The following is a 23,615-nucleotide window of genomic DNA, read 5'->3' as shown; positions in this document are numbered from 1 at the left end:
ATGGGTTTATTTGGGAATAGCAGAGGAATTGCAGTTCAGGACAAGAAAGCTATGCTGAACCACAGGCAAGTTCAAAGAAGCGAAGAACAAGTCAGCTTTTATTAGGTTTTAGGAGGAAACTGAGGGGGGTTGTTTTGAAGAAAAGTCCATTGGAGAAGAATTGTAGGCTGTGGTGGTTTCTTATTGGCTGCAAGTGGTGGTTGGTGCCTTGTTGCTGGAGCAGGGAGGGATCTCCTTCCTTTTCTTATAACTAAGAGATAAAATTCCCATGTGAAAAATGTCCTCCCTTGTGCCAAAAGAAGAAAGTAACATTCTTATCATCATGGATAAGAAGTTGAAGGGGAGTGGGTGTAGCTCAGTGGCAGAGTGCATGCTCAGCATGCATGACGTCCTGGGTTCAATCCCCAGTACTTTTATTAACAAATAAAACCTAATTACCTACCCCTGGAAAAAAATTAAAAAGAATTTTTTTAAAGCTAAAATAAAGGAAAAGAGATGGGAAAAAAAGAGAAAAAAAGAGAAGGAAGAGAGAAATTTCTCTCTTAAGGGGGAAAAAAAGAAGTTGATACAGAGAGGATTTTGTACAAAGAATTCTATATGAACAGGCTTTGTTAAAATAATTTTTATCTTCCTTCTTCCTTCCGGTTATGCAGGCTGCAATGCGTGGTATGGGCATGAGAACTTTCCCTTTAGGGCTTCCTGAGTTGGTTTTAGATAAGGTTTTCCTTTGTTTTCACTCTATCTACCTATCTATATATCTAGCCATCCATCCAACCATCCATCCAGCCAGCCAGCCATCCTTCACCCACCCTTCCATCCTAATCCAATCACCAGGGACAAACCAAAGTCAGTTTTACTGACCCACTGCAGTGGAAGGGACCACATCTCAAAGGAGGAGCTGCGACTTAGCTATAGGACTTAGGGTAGGAGAGGAATTTGAGTGAAATTTAAGTGACATGTTCAGAGCCAAGGAGGTATTTGTATAAGTGAGTCAACATCAGGTCTGGACTTCAAAGTGGACTCAGGGTCCTGTTTCCTTGGAAACTACAAAGTGAAGATAAATGTAGCATGTTGTGTCTAAAAACTCTATCTAAAGCTCTGTTATCAGGGCTGGAAATTGAGGCTTCTTGTCTGTGTCACAGTGACTTAGATCTTCCAGGCAAGCTACTTTATTCTTATAGATACACTTTCAAATAGTTTCCAAAGTTTCCAAAAGCCTGTGATTTTAGAGAACTAAGTTTTTGAGTGAGTAAGATAGCCCTAGTCCCTCACAAAGTGGGTTGTTAAGATATTACAGCTGCAGTGTGTCCTCGGGAGAGGTCTCCCGTTAGTGCTGCAGCTGGCTTTATCTGTGTCCCTAGATGGATGGCGGGGCAGAGTTTTACAGTCCTAGCTGGTTTTCATTTCTCAATATAGACATATATTTTCTGAAACATTTAAGGATTCATTACATCATGGCCCTTTACCCCTAAACACTTCAGTGTGTGTATTTCTTAAGAATAGAGACATTCTCTTACATAACCCCTGTAATCAACCTCAGTAAATGTAACATTTACGTAATACTTTGTCAGATTGACCCAAATGCTGTCCTTCATAGCACGTTTCCCCTCCTGGTCAGGGTCCAGCCTGGGGTCAAGTATTCCCTTTTGTTGTCACATCTCCTTGAACCTGGAACACTTCTGTATTTATGATATTGACATCTTGGAAGAACAGCTCCCCCATACTTATTTATTTTTTTAAATTTTAATTTTTTTACAGTGTTCCTTTTAAAAACATTAAAAAATTTTTATTTATTTATGTTTAACTTGGGGGGAGGTAATTAGGTTTGTTTGTTTGTTTATTTGTTTTTAGAGGAGGTACTGGAGATTGAGCCCAGCACCTTGCGCATGCGAAGCATGTGGTCTAGCACTTGAACTATATCCTCTCAACCTCTCCCTTTTTTAAGAAATAGAAATTCTTCACTTGAGTTGCCCTGATGTTTCCTTAAGGTGATTCGATTTGGGTTATACGTTCTCCATCAGAATATATGAGGTGAGGTGTGTCCTTCGTTTTTAAGGATCAATTAAAAGAAGGGTGCGAAGCATGGGATGGCTAATTTTGTTTTAAGTTACTTTTCTGTGGTCAGTGGTTTGCCTTGAACCTGACTCCTTACCTGCTTCCTCAGGTTTTCCCCATGCTGGTCCCCTGTTCTCCATTCATTCATTTGAACAGCCTCTCCTCTGCTCCAGCCCCAAGCCACCACCTCCTTCTAAAATGCTAGCCTCCTCATTTCCAGGAGTAAAAGGCTTCTTTTCAAAGGACAGGTGGTTTGTGTGAGCAGATGGCATTGTGAGCTTAGGTTTTGGAAATTCATGTAGGAAAGCAAGTAATCTTCCCCTTTCAACCTCTCTTTCCACCGATTCCAAACACAACTGGACTTCGGTTTCTGATCCTGAGCAGTGACAGCTTTTGGCAGACTTGTGGGCAGGAAGCCACAGCTAGGGTGGAGTTCGGGGGACAGAGGTGGCAGGAAGTGGAACCCTAGCTCTGCCTTACAAACAATCTCTTTGGCAATTTTGTGATAGCTGATACATGTGAAATAACAGAGAGGTGAATACTGAATAGTGAGGACCACTCATTAACCCACCACTGTATCTAGGAATAAGACATTTCTGTTAAGGCATCCTCTCCTTATCCCATTTGTTTCCCCTCCACCTGTAATGACTAACCTGAGTTGTGTTTATCCTGCACTTGATACTCAGGATTAATCACTTGAGCACACATGTGTATCCCTACACAGCATATGACTTAGTTCTGCTTGCTTTTGAGCTTTATAGCAATGATATCTGTATCAATGTGCTAGAAATGCCATAACAACGTACCCAAATTCCCGCTTCTTATAAGGCCACCAATCAGCTTGAATTAGGGCCAACCCTAACAGTCTCATTTTAACTTAATCACCTATTTAAAGGCCCCCCCCCTTCCAAATACAGTCACAATCTAAGATTAGAAAAAGAAGCAACACTCCCTAACTTATTTTAGGTTACTACGATGTTAATACAAAAACGTCAAGAGCAGCATAAACAAGGAATATCTATTTCCATTTCTCACGTGAATAAAAAAATCCTAAATAAAATATTACCATCTTCATGTGCTTTTGGCCATATATATATATATATATCTTTTTTGGAAAATGCCTATTCAGATCTGCTGCCTACTTTTTAAAAATTGGGTCTTGTTACTGAGTTGTAAGAATTCTTTATATATTCTATTTTTTTAATTGTTGCATTGGGACTTACCATACACGTTTTAATTGATCAGGTTTAGATTTATACTAGTTTAATTTCAGTGAGATATAGAATCATTACTCCTATATAGCCTTATTCCCTTTTTTCTCTTTCTGTGGAATTTTTTTAATGCACATTAATGTTACAAATCCAACAATATATTGTTATCATTAGTACTTTACCATCTGTAGTCATTTCCTCAGCCCAATATAGCTTTCCTCCCACCCACCTCCTTTGTGTTGTTACAAGCAAATGTATTACATTTCTATATGTTATAGGCCCAACAATACATTGTGTACATATTATTTTATACAACTGTTTTTAAAATCAGTTAAGAGACTACAGGAGACAAATTATGCATTTATACTGTCTTTTATAATTACACAATTACTTTTACTAGTTTTTTTTTTTTCTGTGGATTTATGTTACCATCTGGAATTCCTTTGCTTTCATCCTGAAGAATTTCCTTTACTATTTCTTATCAGGCTGGTCTACCAGCAACCAATTCTCTCAGTGTTGTCTACCTAAGAATGTCTTTATTTTGCCTTCACTTTTGAAAGATATCTTTGCTGGTTAATGGTTTCATTCTCTGGGTGCTTTGAAGGTGCTGTACGCCTGCCTTCCAGCCTTCATCATTTTTGCTGAGAAATTAGCTGTTAATTTTATTGGGGTTTCTTTGTATATGTAACACATTTTTTTTCTCTTCCTACTTTTAGGATTGTCTCCTTTTCTTTGATTTTTCAACATTTGTACTAGGATATATCTGATAGTAGGTCTCTTTACATGGGTCTTTTTTGAGTTCATTGAGCTTGTGATGTGTAGGTTGGTGTAATATATATGGGAAATTTTCAGCCATTATTTATTCAAAAGCCTTTTTCTATTCCTTTCTCTCTCCTTCTGGTACTCCTATTATGCATATGTTGGGCTGTATAATGGTGTCAATAATAGCACCAGTTGTTACTGCATCTGCTAGAGACCTTCTAAATTTGGGTTCAACATTTAAAACACAGAATGGTTAGGAGAACAGAATTGCCTATTCATCATGTCAATTCTTTCAGTTTTCTTGGGTTTTAAAATACTCAAAGTATGTAAGGGTGCAAGTGAATTTGGGGGTTCTTGGTTCCATGTCATGGTTGCGGTGACGGTTACACAATGTATGCATTTGTCAAAACCCCAGAACTGCATCTAAAAGTGTGAATTGTACTGTATGCAAATAATGCCTTAATTAAAAAAAATACTTAAAGTAGATTTTTTTCTCCTTTTTTCTTGTATGAGGGATACAGATTTGACAACCTTAAATTTAAAAGCTCTGTGTATAAAAAACAACTCACACTGAAATTAAAAGAGAAGGAATAGACTTGAAAAAACACTGTGCCTTGTGACAGAAATAGCATTAATAATCTTATCATATAAAGTGACAGGAAAGGGAACACAGCAGTTGGATTCCAGGAGGCAAGTGGGCAAAATACATGAAGAGACAGTTCCCCAAAGAAGGATTATAGTGAGTAACAAACCATTTCAGGAAGACATGTCATCACACAAGAAATCAAAACCATTCCAGTAAGTCAACAACCAGGGGAAATTTTTTAACTGGAAGACCCAGAGCTGGTAGGTGAGACCTGCCCTGTTGTATGTCCTCACAGCTTTCTGGAAAACAAAGTAAGATCTTTTCTTCTTTGGAGGCCACTTCTAGGAATCCAAAGAAATAATCCTAAACATGGAAGAAAGCTTTATCCTCAAGAGTGTTATTTGCATCACTATTTATAATAGCAAAACACGTGGTGGAGGGGGAGGGGTGCAGAGAAAAACTTAAATTTCTGCTGAGATGGAATTTGAGTGAGCATGTGACAATCACTGCATGAGATATTATAATTTTTAACGGATTAAAGAATACATAGCAGTGGGGGAAATACTTACATCTAGAAATCAATTATGGAAAACAAAACTACCCACTTGAATATATTATTTAGGATTTCAGCATTGCAAGAAGCAATCCCCAAATCCAGGCAGAGGGTAGCCTGGTGAGAATAATTATCCTCTTACCAGCTGCTTGCAAGTGTTCCCCTTAGAAAAAGAAACTGGCTTTGATAAAGGAGAACATCAAAAATCTACCATATTTGATCTATTCTAAGAAGCACACTGTCTCATATCTTGACCCCTCTGAAACCGGGAGGCATCTTCCAATGGCTGGCACTGCACGATTGCTCCTGGCAAGGCACGAACTCCTGCAGATAACTGTGGGGCACTCTGAGCCCCTGGGAACCAACTGGGTGTGCGTGGGGGGATCAGTGGTGAATAAGTCATGTTTGGAAATGCCCTGGAAATAGAAATCAGTAATAGGCCAGTGCCCGTAATTGCAAAGCTACTTCAAGGGCCCAGTAGCGATGTTTTTTTAGTTTTCCCCTGTCATCTTTAAAGAAACACTGCCTTACCCAATCCAGACCTGCATCTAAGTTGGCAAACCATGGTCCACTGCCTGGTTTTTTTTTTTTTTTTTTTTTTTTTGTACAGCCCGTGTGCTAAGAGTGGTTTTTACATTTTTTAACTGATTGAACAAAGTCAAAAGAATAGTGTCCATGACACATGAAAATCATACAAAATTGAAAACTGAGTGTCCATCAATAAAGTTATATTGGCACGCGGCCACGCGCAGCAATTCCCCTATTATCTGTGGATAACAGATTTCCACAATGCAGGGCTGAGTACTTTTCATGCAATTCCCATAGCCCACAAAGCCAACATTATTTACACTGGCACTTTACAGAAACTTTGTCTACCCCTAATCTAGGTGGCATGGAGGATGGTGTGTATAGAAATACATGAATACTAATGATCTGAGTGACCCAGAAGAGTTGAGTGCCCTCGAAAAATGTTATTTAGGAGACAATTAGAAATATGAAAACTCACAGAATTAATTTTTGTACGTGTTAAGGAATTGTTAATTTTTTAAGGTGCAACGATGCTATTGTACATTTTCAAAGGAGCTTCTTTGAGGGTCATAAATTGAAATTTTTGCAATAAAAATGATATATCTGGAATTTGCCTCCAAAGAAACTGGTTTGGGGAGAATGGGCAGGAAGACAGATGAAACAAGATCATTGAAGTTAAATGATGGGTATGTGTGGCGGTCATTACACTATTTTGACTACTTTTACATGTGTCTGAAATTCTTCAGACAACAAAAAAGGCCCTTGATCAGGAATAAACTTTACAAATGCTCTATTTCTCTTACATTTCCCTTTTTGTGTCTACACAAAATTTATCCAGAAGAGATCTTTCAATAAATATAAAGTAAAATTCTCAATAGTAAAAAGCACTGTGTTGTATTTTATAGGCTATGTCTTTCTTTGTGGTGCCTATAAAAATAGTATGTCTTAGAGTCCGTGAAATGCAGAAGGTGAAATACTCCATGAAATTCTGTGGAAGAAATATTCATGCTAATCATGAGAGCTGACAAGTTTTGAGCACCTACTTTGTGCCAGGCACTCTTCTAGTGCTTTGCATGTATTAATTAATTTCATTGTCATGACAGCCCTGGGAAACATGGGGTTGGGGGGAAGGGGAGACAAGACTGAGGGCTCTGCATGCCAGAGGCTTATTAGGATCAGAGTCCCATGTCCATCTCCCACAAACTCTCTTTGCAATTAATTCTCCAGGTCCTCTGTGACATGTGTCTGCAGCGACCACAAGTTCATGGGTGCCAGCATCATCTGTAGGGAAAGAAAATTGTTCAGTATTGAGCTTGGACAGACAGAGCTTAATTCAGAACTTAGTATGTTTGGATTGCTATGACAAAATACCATAGGCTAGGGGTTTATAAACAGTAGAAATATGTTTCTCACTATTCCAGAGGCTGGGAAGTCTAAGATTAAGCCACTGGCAGATTCAATGTCTGGTGAAAGCTGCCTCCTAGTTGCCATCTTCTTGCTGTGTCCTCACATGGTGAAAGGGGCCAGGGGCTCTCTGGAGTCTTTATTATAAGGGCACTAATCCCATTCATGAGAGTTCCACCCTCATGACTTAATCACCTTTCAAAGGCCCTGCCTCTTAGTGCCATCATCTTGGAGGTTAGAATTTCAACATATGACTTTTAAGGAGGACACATTCAGTGCATTGCAAGCCCCAAAGTGGAAACAACCCAAACATCCACTAAGAGGAGAATGGATAAGTACATTGGTATGTCCATACAATGGAGTACTACTCCAGCAATGAAAAGGGAAGAACTTCCTGAAACACAGAATACGGATGAATCTCAAAAACATTGTGCTGAGCAAAAGAAACCAGAGATAAAGATATAAGCATTGCCAGATAAAATACAGGATTTCCAGCTAAATTTGAATTTTAGATCAACAACAATTTTTTCAGTATAAATATGTCCCAAGAAATCCTTAAAAAATATGTTGTTTACTTGAAGTTCTAATGTAGTAAGGCATCCTATATTTTCTCTTTTTTTGAAATTCTTTTTTTGGGGGCACTTTTTCCCTTTTTTGGTGGGGTAGGTAATTAGGTTTATTTACTTACTTAGTAAATGGAGGTACTGGGGATTGAACCCAGGAACTCATTCATGCTAAGCACGTACTCAACCACTGAACTATACTCTCCCCACCACATCCTGTATTTTCATGTGCTAAATCTGGAAACCTTAAAAGGAGTACATAATTGTCTGATTTTATTTATATGAAACCTAAAAAAGAAAAGGGAAACTAACCTATAGTATCAGAAGGCAGATCAATGACCAGTTGGGGCTTGAGGCAACTTTGAGGAATAAAAATGTTGTAGATCTCAATTACAGTGATGGTTACATGGATGTACACTTTTAGAAGAAACCAAATGAGTGTACACTAAAAATGGGAAATTTTTATTATATGTAAATTAAATCTCAATGGAATTGATTTCTTAAGCTATTGGACCTTCCCAAAGCTGGCTTCTTTGCTTTCTTTTGCATAGGTGAAAACATTTCAAGCTTCATATTCTATTTTCTAGGAGTCCCTCTGGTATATTTCTTCCCTATATTTGTATTTTGAGCCTTATAATAGGTCTGCTGTTTTCTCTTAGTTTCAACTAAGGCAATTTGAGTGCTTGGTTTAGGAAATTCTAGCCATTCCAAATGCTGGCAAAAGAAATCTCAACAAGATAAGAAGGAGAAAAGTCTCTGTCATCCCAGACAAGTATGGAAAAGTAGGTATGATCCCCAGGACATTTGCACATGCCACTTCTACTCTCTGCAACACTCCTCCCTCCCTCTTGGCCTGGTGAACCCCTATTATTCTTCAGATCTCACCCTGAGTGTCACTTCCTCCACAAACCTCTTGCCCTGACACCATTTCCTTTGTTGAAACCCTCATCAAAGTATCTTCTTTTTCTTCAGAATCCTTAGCCTCACTTGTAAATAAATACATTTGTTTGTCAGTGTGTTTGTTTCATGTCTGTCTCTCCCAGTGCTCAAAGTTTCCTGTAGGCAGGCAGGGCCTGAGTCTGTGTGTGTTTACTCTCCTCTCTCAAACATCCAGCCCAGTGCCTGGGACACAGCCAGTCCTTGACACATGGTTAATGAAGGTTGAACGAAAGGGGCTGTTTTCCATGTATACTGTCAGCCATGGCTGTCAAACAAACAATCCCAAATCTTAGAGGCTTAAAACAACCACCATGTGTTTTGCTCATGATTATATGGGGAGTTCTGATGCTTGGGCTGGGCTTTGTCACATATTCCTTACTGACCCTGGACATCTGGGGACATTCCTGTAGAACTTGGAATTCTGTGGACCACCAACCCCCAACACATACATACATAACATACATTGGGAAAACTGGTGGAGAAGACACATTTGGGGGGGGGGGGCTCATAAAAAGGAAAAACCCTATCCACCATTAGAGGCACCATCATTTCTGAAGAAAAGGACAATTGGAGGTCCCCAAAGTAAGGAAGAGTAAATTGAGTTCCCTTCCTGAGATGGGGCAGGGGGGTGGGATACAAGAAAGTACAAGTGAGAAGAATGGGAATGATGCAGTGAAACAGTCTCTGGAGCCCCTCTCCTCTTTAGCGGCCCCCAAGCTCCCAGCCCCAAGGGCTTATCAAGATCCACATCTAATGACGCTTTCCGGGCTCTGATATTGATCTCTGGGGTCATCATGACTCTTGCTCGAGACTCTTTCCTGTGCCTTATCTGCTCCAAAACTCATTGACCGTCTTCCTGTCACATGCCCCCAACCCCAACACAGGCTCAAGGCTAGCGACTACCCAAGACAGACGACGGAGACAGACAGAGCTCCCTTGGCCTGAACCTCGCCCTTGGACACAGGAAATGGTGACACGGGACTGGGATTTGGAGGAAGGGGCCTTAGGGAGCTCAGAGGGTGGGGGCTTGGAAGCAAGGATAGTTGAGGTGTGGCCAGGGTATGTGAGGAGGAGGTGACAAAAGAGATGAAAAGTTCTGGAACACCTCCTCCAGGTGAAGAACTTTCTCATGCCTCTGATGTCTGCTCCACCAGGGAAGAGCTCTTTGACTATTTTCATCACTGCTGCATCCCCAGTGCTTAGAGTGTATGGCATACACTATGGGCTCAATGCATACTTTTAGGCTAAATGACTGAATCCATCCTCTGGGGACAAGGGAGAGATTTTCCTCCTTAGCCAATCACTTATCAATTATTTATTGAGTGCTTACTATGTGCTAGGGTCTAATGAACAAGCTATGTACTGGCCTCGCCACTATGGAGCTCAGAGTCTTGGTCAGACTCTTGATCAGAGAGTCTAACAGAGTTGGGTCTAATTGCTACCCCTTACAATCTTGTAGTATATGAGAAGCTTCTACCAGAGGGTCTGCTTCAGTCAAGATGGTCAGGGAAGGCTTTTGGGGAGGAAGGGAAAATTTTGCTGACATCTCAAGAATGAGTAAAATTAAAAGGCAGAGGGAAAGGAAAGGTGTTCCAGATAGAGAGAACAGCAGGTGCAAAGGCCAGGAGGTAGAAAGGAACACAGTTTTAGCACGGGAGACAAGAGCAGGGATTATGATGTGCTTGGGTATAATTTTCTTTTATTTATTTTGCTTGGAATTTATTGAAATTCTTGGATCTGTAAGTTAATGCCTTGCACCAAATTTGGTAAATTACCAGCCATTATTTCTGCAGATACACTTCTCTCCCACTTTCTTTTCCTCTCCTTCTGAACTGAGTGATATTAATTTACAGGTCTCTGAGGTTCTATTCATTTTTCTTTAATATTTTTTCTCTCTGTTCTTTAGGTTGGATAATTTCTATTGCTCTATCTTCTAGTTCACTGGTTTCATTTTGAATTTTTTGTGAAGTCCAGCCAGTGAAATTTTCATTTCAATTGTAGTTTTCAGCTCTAGAATTTTAATTTGACTCTTTTTTCATAATATCTCTTTCCTACTAAGATTCCCCAACTGTTCACTAATTATGCATATCTTTCCCTTTAAGTCTTTGAACATATTTGTATTAGGTGCTTTAATGTCTTTGTGTATTGCAATGTCCCATGTTATGTTGAATTTGTTTTCTATTGATTCCTTTCTTTGTTGAATATATGGCTCATGCTTTCCTGTTACTTCACATGTATAGTGGTTTTTAACTGGATACTGGCCATTATGCATGATATATTGTAGAGACTCTGCACTGTGTTATGTTCTTCTGAAGAGTGATTCCTTGTTCTAGCAGGCAGTTAAGTTGGCTGGACTCAAACTCCAAACTCTAATCTCTGTGGTGGGAAACAACTGAAATCTCTGCTCAGTTACTTCAAATTCCAACTGTTTCTCTTCACCAGGCATCCTGTGATCTCCTCTGAACATAAATAATTCAGTCATTTAAGGATTTGGATGGATTTCATATGCAGATTTTGGAGTTAACCTTCCCTGGGGCTCCCCTTCCTTCCACAATTCCCTCCCTTCTCACTGTCTTTCTGACTGATCTGCCATAACTCAGTCCTCTCACACCTCAAGCCAGTGAGGATGCAGCAACTGCAAAACGCTCACACACAAAAGATGCAAACTCACAACTGTGACTTCATGCAGTTCCCCCATCGAGGTAGATTCTCCTTCAGTTTATGCTTGATTTTGATCACTCTCCAATGTCTTCAAACTGTGGATTGACTTTTAACATTTTGTCCAGATATTATAATTTATCTGCCAGACTATTTGTCTGACAAAGCTACTCCAACTTAACCAAAAGTCAGAGGCCCCTCCTTATTTTTGCCCCTCAGCACTTTTAATCTTCTAAAGTAGTATATCATGGTTTTATTTATTATATATATTGTGTTTCCCATCTGATGTTCCCCATTAGGATGTAAGTTCTAGGCGGGTCTGTTTTGTTACATGACTCACTTCCGGAACAGAGAGCAATATCAGAGTGACATAATAAGCACTCAATAAAAATATATTAAATGAAGGAGTGTCAGAGGGAACCCTGGGCTCTGAAAAGCAGTGAACAGTAACGTAGCACTAACATATGGTCCTTCCTATTCTAGAAGGATGAATTCTACCTCTGCTTCCAAATGCCATCCTGAGGAGGTGGGGTGCCTCCGCCCACTGACCATGGCCATTATGTCTGTGTCCTTTGTGGTTGGTATAGTGGTCAACGGGCTGGTGCTCTGGATGACAGTTTTCCGACTGGCCCACACTGTCACTACCATGTGGTTCTTCAACCTGGCCCTTGCCAACGTCTTTCTTACTGTCCCTGCCCATCGCCATATACACCATAGCCAGTGGCCAGTGGTTCCTCAGCAAATTGGCCTGCAAGCTCTACATGGCCTTCTTGACCAACTTCTTTACCAGTGTCTGCCTCCTGGTCCTCATCTCTGTGGACCACTGCATCTCTGTCATCTACCCTGTCTGATCACGAAACCACCACACCGTACAGCAGGCAACCTGGCTGGCTGTTGGCATGTGGCCCCTTGGCTACTGTTGCTTCCTCTCCGTACTTGAAATTCCAGGCCACTGGAACACTGAAAGAATGTTTCTACTGCTACTTCAAGTTCGACATAGACAATAAGGGGGAGGAGAACTCCCAGGATTGGAAGCCAATAGTTTGGGGGAGGCAAGTGACTAAGACTGTCATTCGCTTCCTGCTGGGTTTCTTGGTACCCTTGGCGATCATCGGTACCTGTGCTCACCTCATCTGCACCAGGCTCCGGTGGGAGGGCTGGGTCCATGTTAGCTGGCCAAAGAGGTTGCTGCTGGTGTTGGTGAGTGCCTTTTTCATCTCCTGGTTCCTGTTTAACATGGTGCGCTTGGTCCAATTGTTAGAGCAAAAGGAATCCGACCCCAGGATGCTGCTTATCGTCTGGGCTACATTCTCCCTGGGTTGTTTCAACAGCAGCCTCAACACTTTCCTCTATGTCTTTGTTGGCAGAGATTTCTAAGAAAAAATTTTCCAGTCTTTGCCTTTTGCCCTGGCCAGAGCATTTGGTGAGGAGGGGTTTCTCAGTCAGCCTGTCCCTGAGTTGAAGCCCTCGGGAGATAATGGAAACCTTCAGGTAAAACCTGGAAACCCTCCTGCTTAGTTTGCAGCCCTTTCCCTAGGCTGACTTCCAAGAATCTGTCAAATCCTGCCTCTTCTTTCAGGAAGTCTTCCTGGAGATCTCTTATCTAAATCTCTCCATTAAAGACATCTAGTTTTTCCCCAGTATCCATTCTAACCCTTCCTTTATGGTAAGACTCCTAATTTGTTTTAAACTATGCACATGGTTAGCCAGAGAAACATTTTCCTTTGCCCCTTGCAACTAGATAAGGCCATGTGACTGCTTTCTGGCCAATAGGTTGTGAGTAAAAGTAATCACTGTAACTTCCTTGAAGTACCCTTAATGGAAATGTGCCTGCCCTCCATTCCTCCATTTCCCCCTTTTCATTGTCTAGAATGCAGATGTATCAGTTAGCTTTGCAGTGTAACAAACATCTCCAAACTTACAGGATTAAAATCATAACCTTTTATGATTTCTTTGGGTTATCAACTTGGTCTGGGCTCAGCTGAGCAGTTTTTTGTTTTGGCTGAGTTTCCTCAGGCATTGTAGTCAGCTATGGGTGAGCTAAGTGACTTTGTCTCTGGGAGGGGTGGCTGACCGTCAGCTAGGATGATGAGACAGATAGAACTATGGCTCTCATCGTCCTGCAGGCTAACTGGGGCTTCTTTACATGGTGGCTGCAGAAGGTTCCAAGAGGAAGATGGGGAGCATAAGATCTACACTTGGCACTTTGTACAATGTGACTAATTTCAAGGGTGGGGAAATAGATTCCACCTCCCAAGGGGAAAATCTGCAAAGTGACATCACAAAGGAGCATAGATACAGGAAGGTGTGCAGAACTGGGGCCATTTTTGCAACCTGCCACAGCATTTGCAGTGGTGAACCATATGGAAAGTGACTGTGTCCCCATACCAGCCCTGGAATGCTTACATCCACGCTGTGAAGAGAGAGACTTTGACTTCTAGTTCACTGCAGTGACTGTTATTTTGTGTCTCTGTTATAGCAGCTGAATCTATACCTTAACTATTATGCTGCCAACCTTTGGAACTTGTGTGAGCAAAGTAATAAATTTCCTTATTGTTGAAGCTGTTTGGAGTCAGGTTTCCTGTTACTTGAAACCCATAGCAGCCCTACTGATGTGTATAATAAATACTCCTTTCCAGGAACAGAAATCCAAGTGGTCCCTGGTAACAGTGGACAATTCCCTTGATTCTAGGTAGAGGCAAACATTTTTAAAAACCTGAACCAAAAGCTATCATGCTACTTGTTCATAATCAGAAGAAATGGCTCTGGTCCTGCTCTGATTAGCCCTAAGAACTCCCCACTCAGAGCCTCGGTTCTCTCTGTAATACTGGACCAAATGCTTTCATATTTCATGGATGAAGAGAGGATGAAATGATACAATGTCCAAATATTATGGAGGATAGAAGCACCTTAAAAAATAAGCTGGGGAAAATGATTTATTAAAAAACAAAACTTTAGGGGGAGGATATAGCTTAGTGGAAGAGTACATGCTTAGCACGCATAGGTCCTGGGCTCAATCCCCAGTACCTCCTCTAAAAATAAATAAATAAAAATAAATAAACATAATTACTTGCCCCTCCCCCCAAAAAAACTTTAATGTAGGCACATAGTGAAAAAGAAAATGATTCTTTCACTCCTTCCAGACCCTCCATTCCATCTTTTTTCACCAGAGACTGTTGTCAGTTTCTTGTGTATCCTTCCAGGTATCCTCGGCATGTATGCAGAAGAATTTTTGGCTCAAACAGAACATGTGTTTACATTATCTTACATTGTGTGTGCATGTGTGTTTTATTAAAAGGATATTTTGGAGATGGTTGCATATACTACATGAAATCTGACATAATTTTTCAGTGCTGGTTGTCAAATATTTCCTGGTTTGGATGCACTGTGCCCAAAGGTATTTTATCCATCCCCCGTTGATGAGCATTTAGCTTGCTTTGAAAATGCTTCAATGACATTATTGAAACTTAAAAATTATTCAATATAACCCATTCCAAACAACACAGAAACAAGAGTGGAGGAATTGATTTATCACAGAGTGAACATTCATGCAACTTCACAGGTTGTGGAATAGAACACTGTCAGCCAACCCAGCACTCCTCTCCCTCCCACTCCCAAACACTCTTCTATCTCCTTTAAAGATAATCTCTACCTTAATGTTTACTGGTAATTTTTTGCCTTGCCTTTTTCCTTTCAAATTTTTCATTTGAAACATTTCAAACCTACAGTTACAAGAATAATGCAATGTACCTTTCAACTAAATCTATCAAATGTTAATATTTGCCCATTCTCATATATTTTCCCTCCCGTCTCTTCCTTTCTCTTTCTCTTTGTCGGTATATTTCCCTATTGTTCTATTTCTGTCTTTGTCTCTGTCAGCCTCTCCTCTCTCTCTACTTATCTGTGTATTTCTCTCTTCTTCTCTTTAAATATACACCTGTCTATCTAATCTCTCTATATACATACATACATATGTACATACGATGGTACACCCAAGTGATGAACAGACCCCCTGGGAGATGTGAAGTCTGGGAGGCTGAGGGAAGGAGCTCTCAGCACAGTTGTTGGTCAGAGGCACCTCTAGAAAATGTTGAACTTTTTGAAAGTAGGTGCAGACTTTAAGATATTTCACCTGTAAATTCTTTAATCTGTGTCTCTTAAGAACAAGGCCATTTCTCCAGCACAACCATAGTATCAACACCACCTTCAAGAACTTTAACATTGACATTGTCTAATAAACAATCTATATTCAAATTTACTAGTTGTCCCAATAATGGACTTCACAGTATTAAAAAAAAATCAGAGTCCTGCAATGATATTCTCCCTACCCCCCCACCACAAGAGTGTACTATGGGTCACAAACACAGCACAGGTTGATTTCCAAAAGAAGAAGTAATACGGACTACATTCAAAATGAGAAAATAATAACAAAGAATAACCACAAACACTCAGATTGCTTTGCACATTTCAAAACACCCTCTAGGTAACTCATGGATTAAATGGAAGAATGAAACTGGAGTGCCATTTATTTAGAAATGAGCACACTACACAACAAAACTTGTGAGGTAGGGCCAAAGTTATACTCTGAGGAAAAGCTATAGCTTTGAATGCTAATTAGAAAAATGCTAATTTGAAAGGAGATGAGCAAAGCGAACAATTCAAGAGGCTAGATAAAGCACAATAAAATGAATGCAGTAAAATTTGAAAGAAAGCATGGATAGATAATAATGAGGAAATTAACAAAAAAGAAAAAAGTGAATAATGTGAAGAAACTGGTTCTTTCATTCTCTGTCTCCAACAATAATATTCTTTTACATTTGTCCTCGTGAACTTCAGTGGACACTCCAAGAAGACGACTGCTTATAGCTGGGTGACCACGATCTAGCTGCTTCCACTCTCCATGCCTCAGTTTCCACCTGTGTGAAATTGCGATCTAACAGTACATCCCTCAAAAAGTCGCTGTGATGATTACATGCTAAATTAATGTGGGTAAGGAACTTAGTTCGGTGCCTGGCCCCTTGGAGATGTGGTGTGTTTGCTATTATCACTCTTGTCATCTGTTAGAATAGATCTTTCCTCGGGGACTGGCAGGGTCAGAGGGTGTGTTAGATGTTGCCAGACTCCGCCACAGGGCTCTTGGAAAGGCAGTTTCCCAAAGCTTCGCCAACACAACCACACTGTCAGCCTCTTTGATCTCCCCGCCTTCTCAGAGAATAGTGGGATCCCGGTGAGGTTTTTAATTTGCATTGATTTTCTAATGAATGTAGGTTAAGTAGTCTTTCAAGGAGACTGTGGTTTTCACAGCCGCTGCCGGAATCTCTTGGGGAAGATCTTGGTCTTTGACTGGAGAGTACCCGTCATGGTTGGTAAGGTGGGTTTAGAGACCCAGAGAAAGCACAGCCTCTCGGCGTGGCCCGGTAAGGGAATCAGCATTTCCTTGATCAGCGTCAGTGAAGGGGGTGGGGGTGGAAGACGCCCTAAACCTCAGATTCTTACTCCGTCAAACAGGGACTGAAAATCCTTCTCTAATAAGATTTCTATGAGGACTCAAGGAATAGATTCACTCCTTCATTCATCCCAAAAGGACAGCTCACAGGTATTGATCATGTTCTGGGCACCAGGTCCTGTCCGAAGCTTTATAAACCTGTGGACTCCCGAAATCAGCATCTTGACCCTGTAAGAGCGCTACTCTGATCATGCCCATTGATGAAGCAATTTGAAACCCAGAGAGGTAAAGTCACTCACCAGAGGTCACACAGCGAGTCAGCTGGTAGTCAGCACTTGAGCAGTCTGACCCCACTAATCCATCCAATTATGTTTATTGATTACCTGTCAGGGGAATGGTACCAAAGTCAGAAAGGTGAAGGAGACGAAGACCCCCACCTTGGAGGCATAGACTTTCCTGTGGGCGGGACCGATATTTGAATGCGGAGGAGCCAACGTTCTGGGGGAGGGGCCGACATTCGAGTGGGCGGGGCCAACCTTCCAGAGGAGGGGTTGACATTATCCTTCAGAGCCCACAGTCTCCACTTCCACACCATACTCTGTCACTATAAGTCCTGACCGAGCACACAGTAGGTACAAATCTCCCCCATCCCCTGGGAATCCAAGCATGCCTGACAACGGCTGCCTCTGTGCTCACAGACTAGGAAAGACAGTCCTGAACAGCAGGCTCCCACAGAAAGATATTTACCTCCCAGGCAGGAGGGAGGCAATTACGTGCTCTTAATCACTACCTCTGTTTCTCTCAGCAAGGAGGGTGGGGGGCGCCCCTAACCTGGCCTGGTTTGAGCTGTTCCCAGCCGTGGGAGACAGACAGGACTGTCTTCAAGTGTCGGAAAATAGCTGTCACCCCCTGACACCTGAAACCTTCCCCCTGCGGCTGCCAAGTCACAGGTTCTATTCCTGTTGCCTGAGCACCTGAATGCTTTCTTATCCTCGTGCAGCCTTGCTGGGGTGGAGACTTACTTGCTCGAGGTCTCAGGTGGGGTCAAGATGTCAGGGTTGGGATTCAAACTCAGCACCATGGGAGTCCCAGCCAGCTGTGCTGTGGGTCTCCTGGTTCCCAATCTCGTTCATGTGGAATAAAATAAAGGAAGGGCAACATGACAGCCTTGCACTCTTGTCTGTTTCATTGCTTCTGGGTCCTTCATGCCTGGGATGCGTTCTGTGATGAATGATGTCCTGTCTCACCCTTCTCTGTCTCATACTAACCATTGACATGGGTTTATAGAGTATTAATGGAATCATTCACTTGAAAATGAGGACCCCCTTGTATGCTTCCTCTCTGGAGAGGGGTGTGATGCTGGGGACTCTGGAGGAGTCAGACTAGGACCCGGATCTCAAAGAGGCCACAGGCTGGCCGCAGAGATGGGCATGGATGGTGAGAACCAAGGTGGTCATGGCTGTGACAGAGCAGTACCAGGTCTGTGGTGCCCAGAGCTCAAGGGGAAACCTATGTGAGGTAGAACTGGGGAGCTCTGATGGACCACAGTGGAGGAACAGGCTGAGGGTCTGGGACTTTGTCCAGGGGCACTGGGGAGCCATGGGAGGTGTGTGAGAAGGAGAGGGGTAGTGCCAACCCTGGGTATAGAAAGGCCCCTCTGGGGACCTGTAGGGGTGGACAGAGACCAAGAGAAGACTGAGGGGAAGGGTCTAGGGAAAGAGGAATAGGCCTGAGCAGGGCCAGGCTGCGGGATGGAGAAGGGGAGTGTGGTAAGAAGCCGAAAGTGGGGAGGGAGGGAGGGAGTGAATGTAGGCAGAGGCTGGTGATGGGTCCCCCTCTCCTCTCCCTCTCCTCTCACCACCCCTACCCCCAATCCCTCAACAGAAGCCACAGGTTGAAGCCTGGCAGAGCAGAGACCCACAGTCCCTTCCTGAGCCCAGCTCCTTCCTATTTCCCCACCACTGGCCCCACCCCTCCCCCTACAGCCTGGCCACTCCCTCCAGGCCTGTCTTTTGACCATCCTGGGTCCAGACCTCCCCTATCCCTGAGGCCTGCCCCCAACTTCCTACCCTCCCTGACCCCAGAGACAAACTCACCAGTTGATTGTGTGGCCTTCAGAGAGCCTCCAACTGCCAGTCTAGGAAATGGGTGTATTGGTTTGCTATGGCTGCTGTAACAAGTTCCCACTTTGGTAGATTAAAGCAACACACATTTAGCTCATGATTCTGGGGGTCAGAGGTCCTAAATAGGTGTCTCTGGGCTCTAGAGGAGCCTCCATCTCTTTTCCTTTCCCAGCTCCTGGAGGCCGCCCCTTTTCATGGCTCACGACTCCATCCTCAGTCTACAAAGCCCAGCAGGTAGCGTCTTCAAATCTCTCTCTTCCTCCCTCTTCCACGTATCAGGATGCTGGTGACTATAATGGGCTGACCTGCATAATCCAGGACCATTTCCCTCTTTTAGGGTCATCTGACTAGCAGTCTTCATTCTAGCCTTCATTCCCCTTTGCCATATAAGGTGACTTCCCCACAGGTTCCGGGAATTAGGGCATGGACACATTTGGGGCCATGAATCTCCCTACTACAGTGGGCATGGAGTTCCCTACTCACACTCATCCATCCATTTATCCAGCAATATTCTTTGAGCACCTACTATGTGCCAGGCATAGTCTCTATCCACCCCCACGGGGCCCCAGAGGGGTCCTTCTAAACCCACTGTTGACCCTACCCCTCTTCTGCTCACACACCTCCCATGGCTCCCCAGCGGCACTGGACAAATTTCCAGGACGAAAACCCCGACTTTTATGGAATTTCTCCATTTCAGCATTGGGGCAGGGGAGAGGGGTGAAGACAATTAAACAAAGTCAAAAATGAAAACCAATACATGATCATCAGTGCTACGGCGGGGAAAAGAGGAGAGCAAGTGATGAGGGGTGCTGCTGTCAGACACTTGGAAGAGGGGACCTTGAGCAGAGATCTGAATGATATGAGGCTGGCTAGGAGGGTGCGTGGGAAAGGGCATCCTAGGCAGGGGGCACAGCGAGTGCAAAGGCCTGAAGGCGGGAGTGTGACGGACGGTTAAGGAACAGTGGGGAGGGTGATGGGGATCCCTTGGGGGGATCCTACATGGAGGTTAGCTTTTAACCTCATCTTCTTCCTGGTCTGTCTCCAGGCCATTGGCTGTAAAAGCAAATATGTCCTGAGGCCTCCTGAGCACCTGGTCCTAAGCCGGGGGTTACTGGGGACATAGATATGAGTCAACCCTCCGGGTGGCTCCCGGGCTGGCACAGGAGACAAGGCACAGACAGTTCCAGTCTGGAGAGATTAAAGGATCAGTAGAAGGGAAAGAGGCTGTAGGAGGACTCTGCCTGGAAAAGTCAGGGAGGGCTTCCTGGAGGAGGGGAACATTTGCCTTGGGAATTGATGTCTGAGTTTGCCATCTGGAGATGGGAATACATGCATTCGTTCATTTATTTTATGAACACACCATGATGCAGTGTGGGTTGGTTGTTCAAGGGTGATTCATTCATTTATTCATTCAATATGTATTGGTTTAGGCAAAATCATCCAATGGTTAAGACTTCAGATCCTGGAGTCAGTCAACCTGGATTCTTTTCTCAGTTGTTTCATTTACATGATGGCTCAGTTATGTAAGTTTGCCTCTGCTTTCCCCCTTGATAAAATGAGGACAGCAAGAGTACCATCCTCACAGGGTTCTTGGAAGAATGAATTAACATGGTGCATGTGAAGGTCATAGAACACTGCTAACACTTAGTTCCTGCCCTTGGCTTAGCTTGAACCCCGTCTCAGAGACCCTACATTCAATGAAGGTGATATTTGATTAGTCTAGTCAGGTGAGCAGTAGTCAGAGAAGGGTTTCTGGGGATGGTGACCCTCATTTGGGTTTTGAAGCATGAGTAGGAGTTTGTTGGCCGAAGTGATAGGGCAAAGTGGTCCAGAATGAGGAAATAGCATGGACAAAGGCTGAGTGTGTGCATGTGTGCATGAAACTAGGTGGCTTGTTCTAGGAACTCCAGAGCAGAAGGAAGGGAAGTGGTAAGCTAGGCAGCTGGTGATGTGGGTGGGGCCACCACAGGGAGGGCAGCAAATGCCAGGCTGAAGGGCTCAGACCTTATCCTGGGGTGGTGGGGGGTGGGAGGGGCGATGGGAAGACAGCACCCAGGCCAACAAGCTAATCCTTTAGGCCACAGATGGGGAGAGTGTGGCCCATGCTCAGACCCTGTATGGTGGCCCCTCTGATTTCTCTCCATTTGTGAGCTGCCCACACCTCCCCATCTCGGGTCCTCGAGGGGAGATGAGGCTGCCAGCTCCTGCTCAGACACCCTGGAAGACGCCTGCCTCCCACTCATTGGTGAGCTCAGGACAACGAGGGAACAGAATGTGTAAGCTGAGGTCTGAAAACAGAGCAGGACCCCCTGTGTTCCCATCCCAGGTGTGAGTGCAAATCCAGGCTGGGTCTCTGCTTTGCCTGCTTTGACTTTGAGCAAGTGCCTGTCCCTTGCTGAGCTTCAGATTCTCTGTCTGAAAGGTGGAGCTGGTAAGAGTAGCCGTCTCGTGGGGCTTAGCACAGCCAGGACCCAGCAGTCCTTGAAGGATACAGGTTTCTTGAGAGAATGCAGGAGGACAGCAGGGGTGAAGGGCATGGAACTGGAGCGACAGGCTAGTTCTGGGAATGGTTTGATGCGATGATGTGATGATAAGGACAGGGTAAGGGGTGCAGGGGAGAGTGGGCCAGACCACCCAGGGTCTCCACCCCAGGCTGAGGGGCTGGGACTTTGGCCAGGGGTACTGGGGAGCCATGGGAGGCCTGTGAGCAGGGGAAGGGGCAGGTCCACTCTGGAGCCGTGGCTCAGATGGACTGGAGAGGATGATTGGAGGCAGGGAGGCCCAGGAGGAGGCTGAGAGTCCAGCCAGATGATGTGGAGGCCTGAGCTGGGCCAGGGTGATGCAGACAGGGTGGAGGGGGCAGGGCAGAGGGATCAGAGTGAGACTGTGGGAGGTGAGGGGAAGGATGGGGAGGGCCAGCGCCCCAGGTGTGGGTAGATGGTGAGGCCGTCCCTGAGATGGAGGACCAGGAGAAGTTTGAGGGGATGGGAATTGCTAACCTGGAGACCTGTGGGGTCCCCACAGCACCATTCAGCCCACGGAGGACCCTTCAGAGACTTGGCAGCCGTCACCTGCCGGAGCCCTGTGCCCACTGGGGGCTGCCCTCTTCCTCCTCTACTCCCTGGCCCCCCTCACCTCCTCCCTCCTGGAGGCGGTCAGCTACAGCCTGGTGATCCAAGTGGCAGGACCTCTCCTGCCTTCCCCTCTGTCGGTCACCTGGTTCGGCCAGCAGACCCTGACCGATGCCGCCTTCACCATCCTCCTGCCACTGACCCTCACCTGGACGCACTCCGGCTGGCCCCTGGGTGACACCTTCTGCCACCCGGATCCCGGCCTCGCCTTCCTCACCTTCTAGGCCAGCGGCTGCCTGCTGACCCGCACGGCCACCGACCACTACACCTCTGTGCTCCAGCCCACCTGGGCGCTGAAGCACCGTGCGGGCCGGAGGGCAGGTTTCTGGGGCGGTGGGTTCTGGCTCTTTCTGCTGGTCCTGGGCACGCCAGCCCTGAGAGCCTTGGGGAGCCAGGTGAACAGAGTGGACCCTTATAACAGGACAGCAAGGGAGAGGCTCAGCCCGGTGGGGAGCCTCCCCACCCACCCTCCAGCCCTGCACTGAGTCAGCTGGTGTTTGGTTTTTTTAGGGAGCAGCGCATCTTCCACGGCCTCCCAAAGGCCAGGCTGCAGCTGGCAAGGCCCACAGGGAGGCCCCTGGCTGCTGGGGATGCCCTGGGCCACAGGGGCCGTGCTGCTTCTCTGCTCAGTCCCCTTCCACCTGCTGCTTCTGTTGCTGTGGTTGGGGACGCGAGAGGCCGGGCTAGACATGACGGAGGTTTGTGTGCTGCTGAGACCACTGGGGCTCGCCTGGTGGGGGCCAGTGGCTGTCTCAACCTTCTGCTCTACGTGTGCGGGGACCAAGCCTTCAGGCAGCGCCTGTGCAGGGCCCTCTGCTCCTGCCAAGGTTGGGGGGAGTCTGAGGAGGAGGAGATGGGTGGGATCAGATACCTAGGACGAAGCCCCAGGCATACTGTGAGGACCTGAAGGGAAATTCCTGGGTGGTTGGGGACATTTTGGGGGATGGGAAGGGGTGTCTCCTATCTCCTCAAACTTCGGAGACGGTGAGATGCTGAGAGAGAGAGAGGTGTAGAGAGGGGGGCGGCCACCAGAGAGAAGGGACAGGGACCCAGAGAGAAAGCAGGCAAAGCGGAAGAAGAGATGCGCAGAGGGTCAAACAGGCGCCAACACAGATGTGATGGAGTCACAGAGACGCGGTGGCAGACGGAGGCCAAGGCGGGGAGAGGAGATGAGGGACAGGTCAGGCTTGGGGAGGGACCAGGTGGGAGACGAGGCAGAAAAAGATACAAAGACCCAGCAGGAGATGGAGACAGAACTAGTCTCCAACTGAACAAGAGGAGAACGAGTGGGGAGAGACAGACAGACGGACATGGACCTGGATCTAAAGACAGGATAGACAGGGGATAGGAATTTGGAACGCGGGTGACCAACCATCCCAGTTATCCCGGGACAGAGCAATACAATAGCTGGGAGATGGGACTTTCAGAGCTAAACCCGGGAAAGCCTCATGCACAGCGGGATACCTTTGTCCCGTAGGTGGAACTGATTAACGGGCCAGCACTTGGGCTACCGGATTTTCTGAGTCCCCAGGACACCAGTCATTTGTCTTCTCTGGCTGCCTTTTGAAATATGCACATGCCCCTTAACCATCCCTCCGGTGCCCCCTGCCCCTGGGAAATGCTGTTTGCCATTGTTGGATTTCAAACTGCCAAACG

General features: G+C 44.9%; 1 protein-coding gene across 1 annotated transcript; it reads left to right on the top strand.

Moving 5' to 3' along the window:
- On the top strand, nt 1-22,183 carry GPR32 (G protein-coupled receptor 32). The gene is given in 6 exon segments (XM_032487391.1): nt 1-65; nt 11,743-11,943; nt 11,945-12,164; nt 12,166-12,750; nt 19,001-19,062; nt 21,853-22,183. Coding segments are annotated over 6 exon segments (1,464 nt in total).
- Nucleotides 22,184-23,615: the final 1,432 nt, after the last annotated feature.

Source organism: Camelus ferus, chromosome 9 (assembly GCF_009834535.1).
Source record: "Camelus ferus isolate YT-003-E chromosome 9, BCGSAC_Cfer_1.0, whole genome shotgun sequence".
Taxonomy (NCBI): Eukaryota; Metazoa; Chordata; class Mammalia; order Artiodactyla; family Camelidae; genus Camelus; species Camelus ferus.
This window is presented reverse-complemented; position numbering and strand designations above follow the sequence as displayed.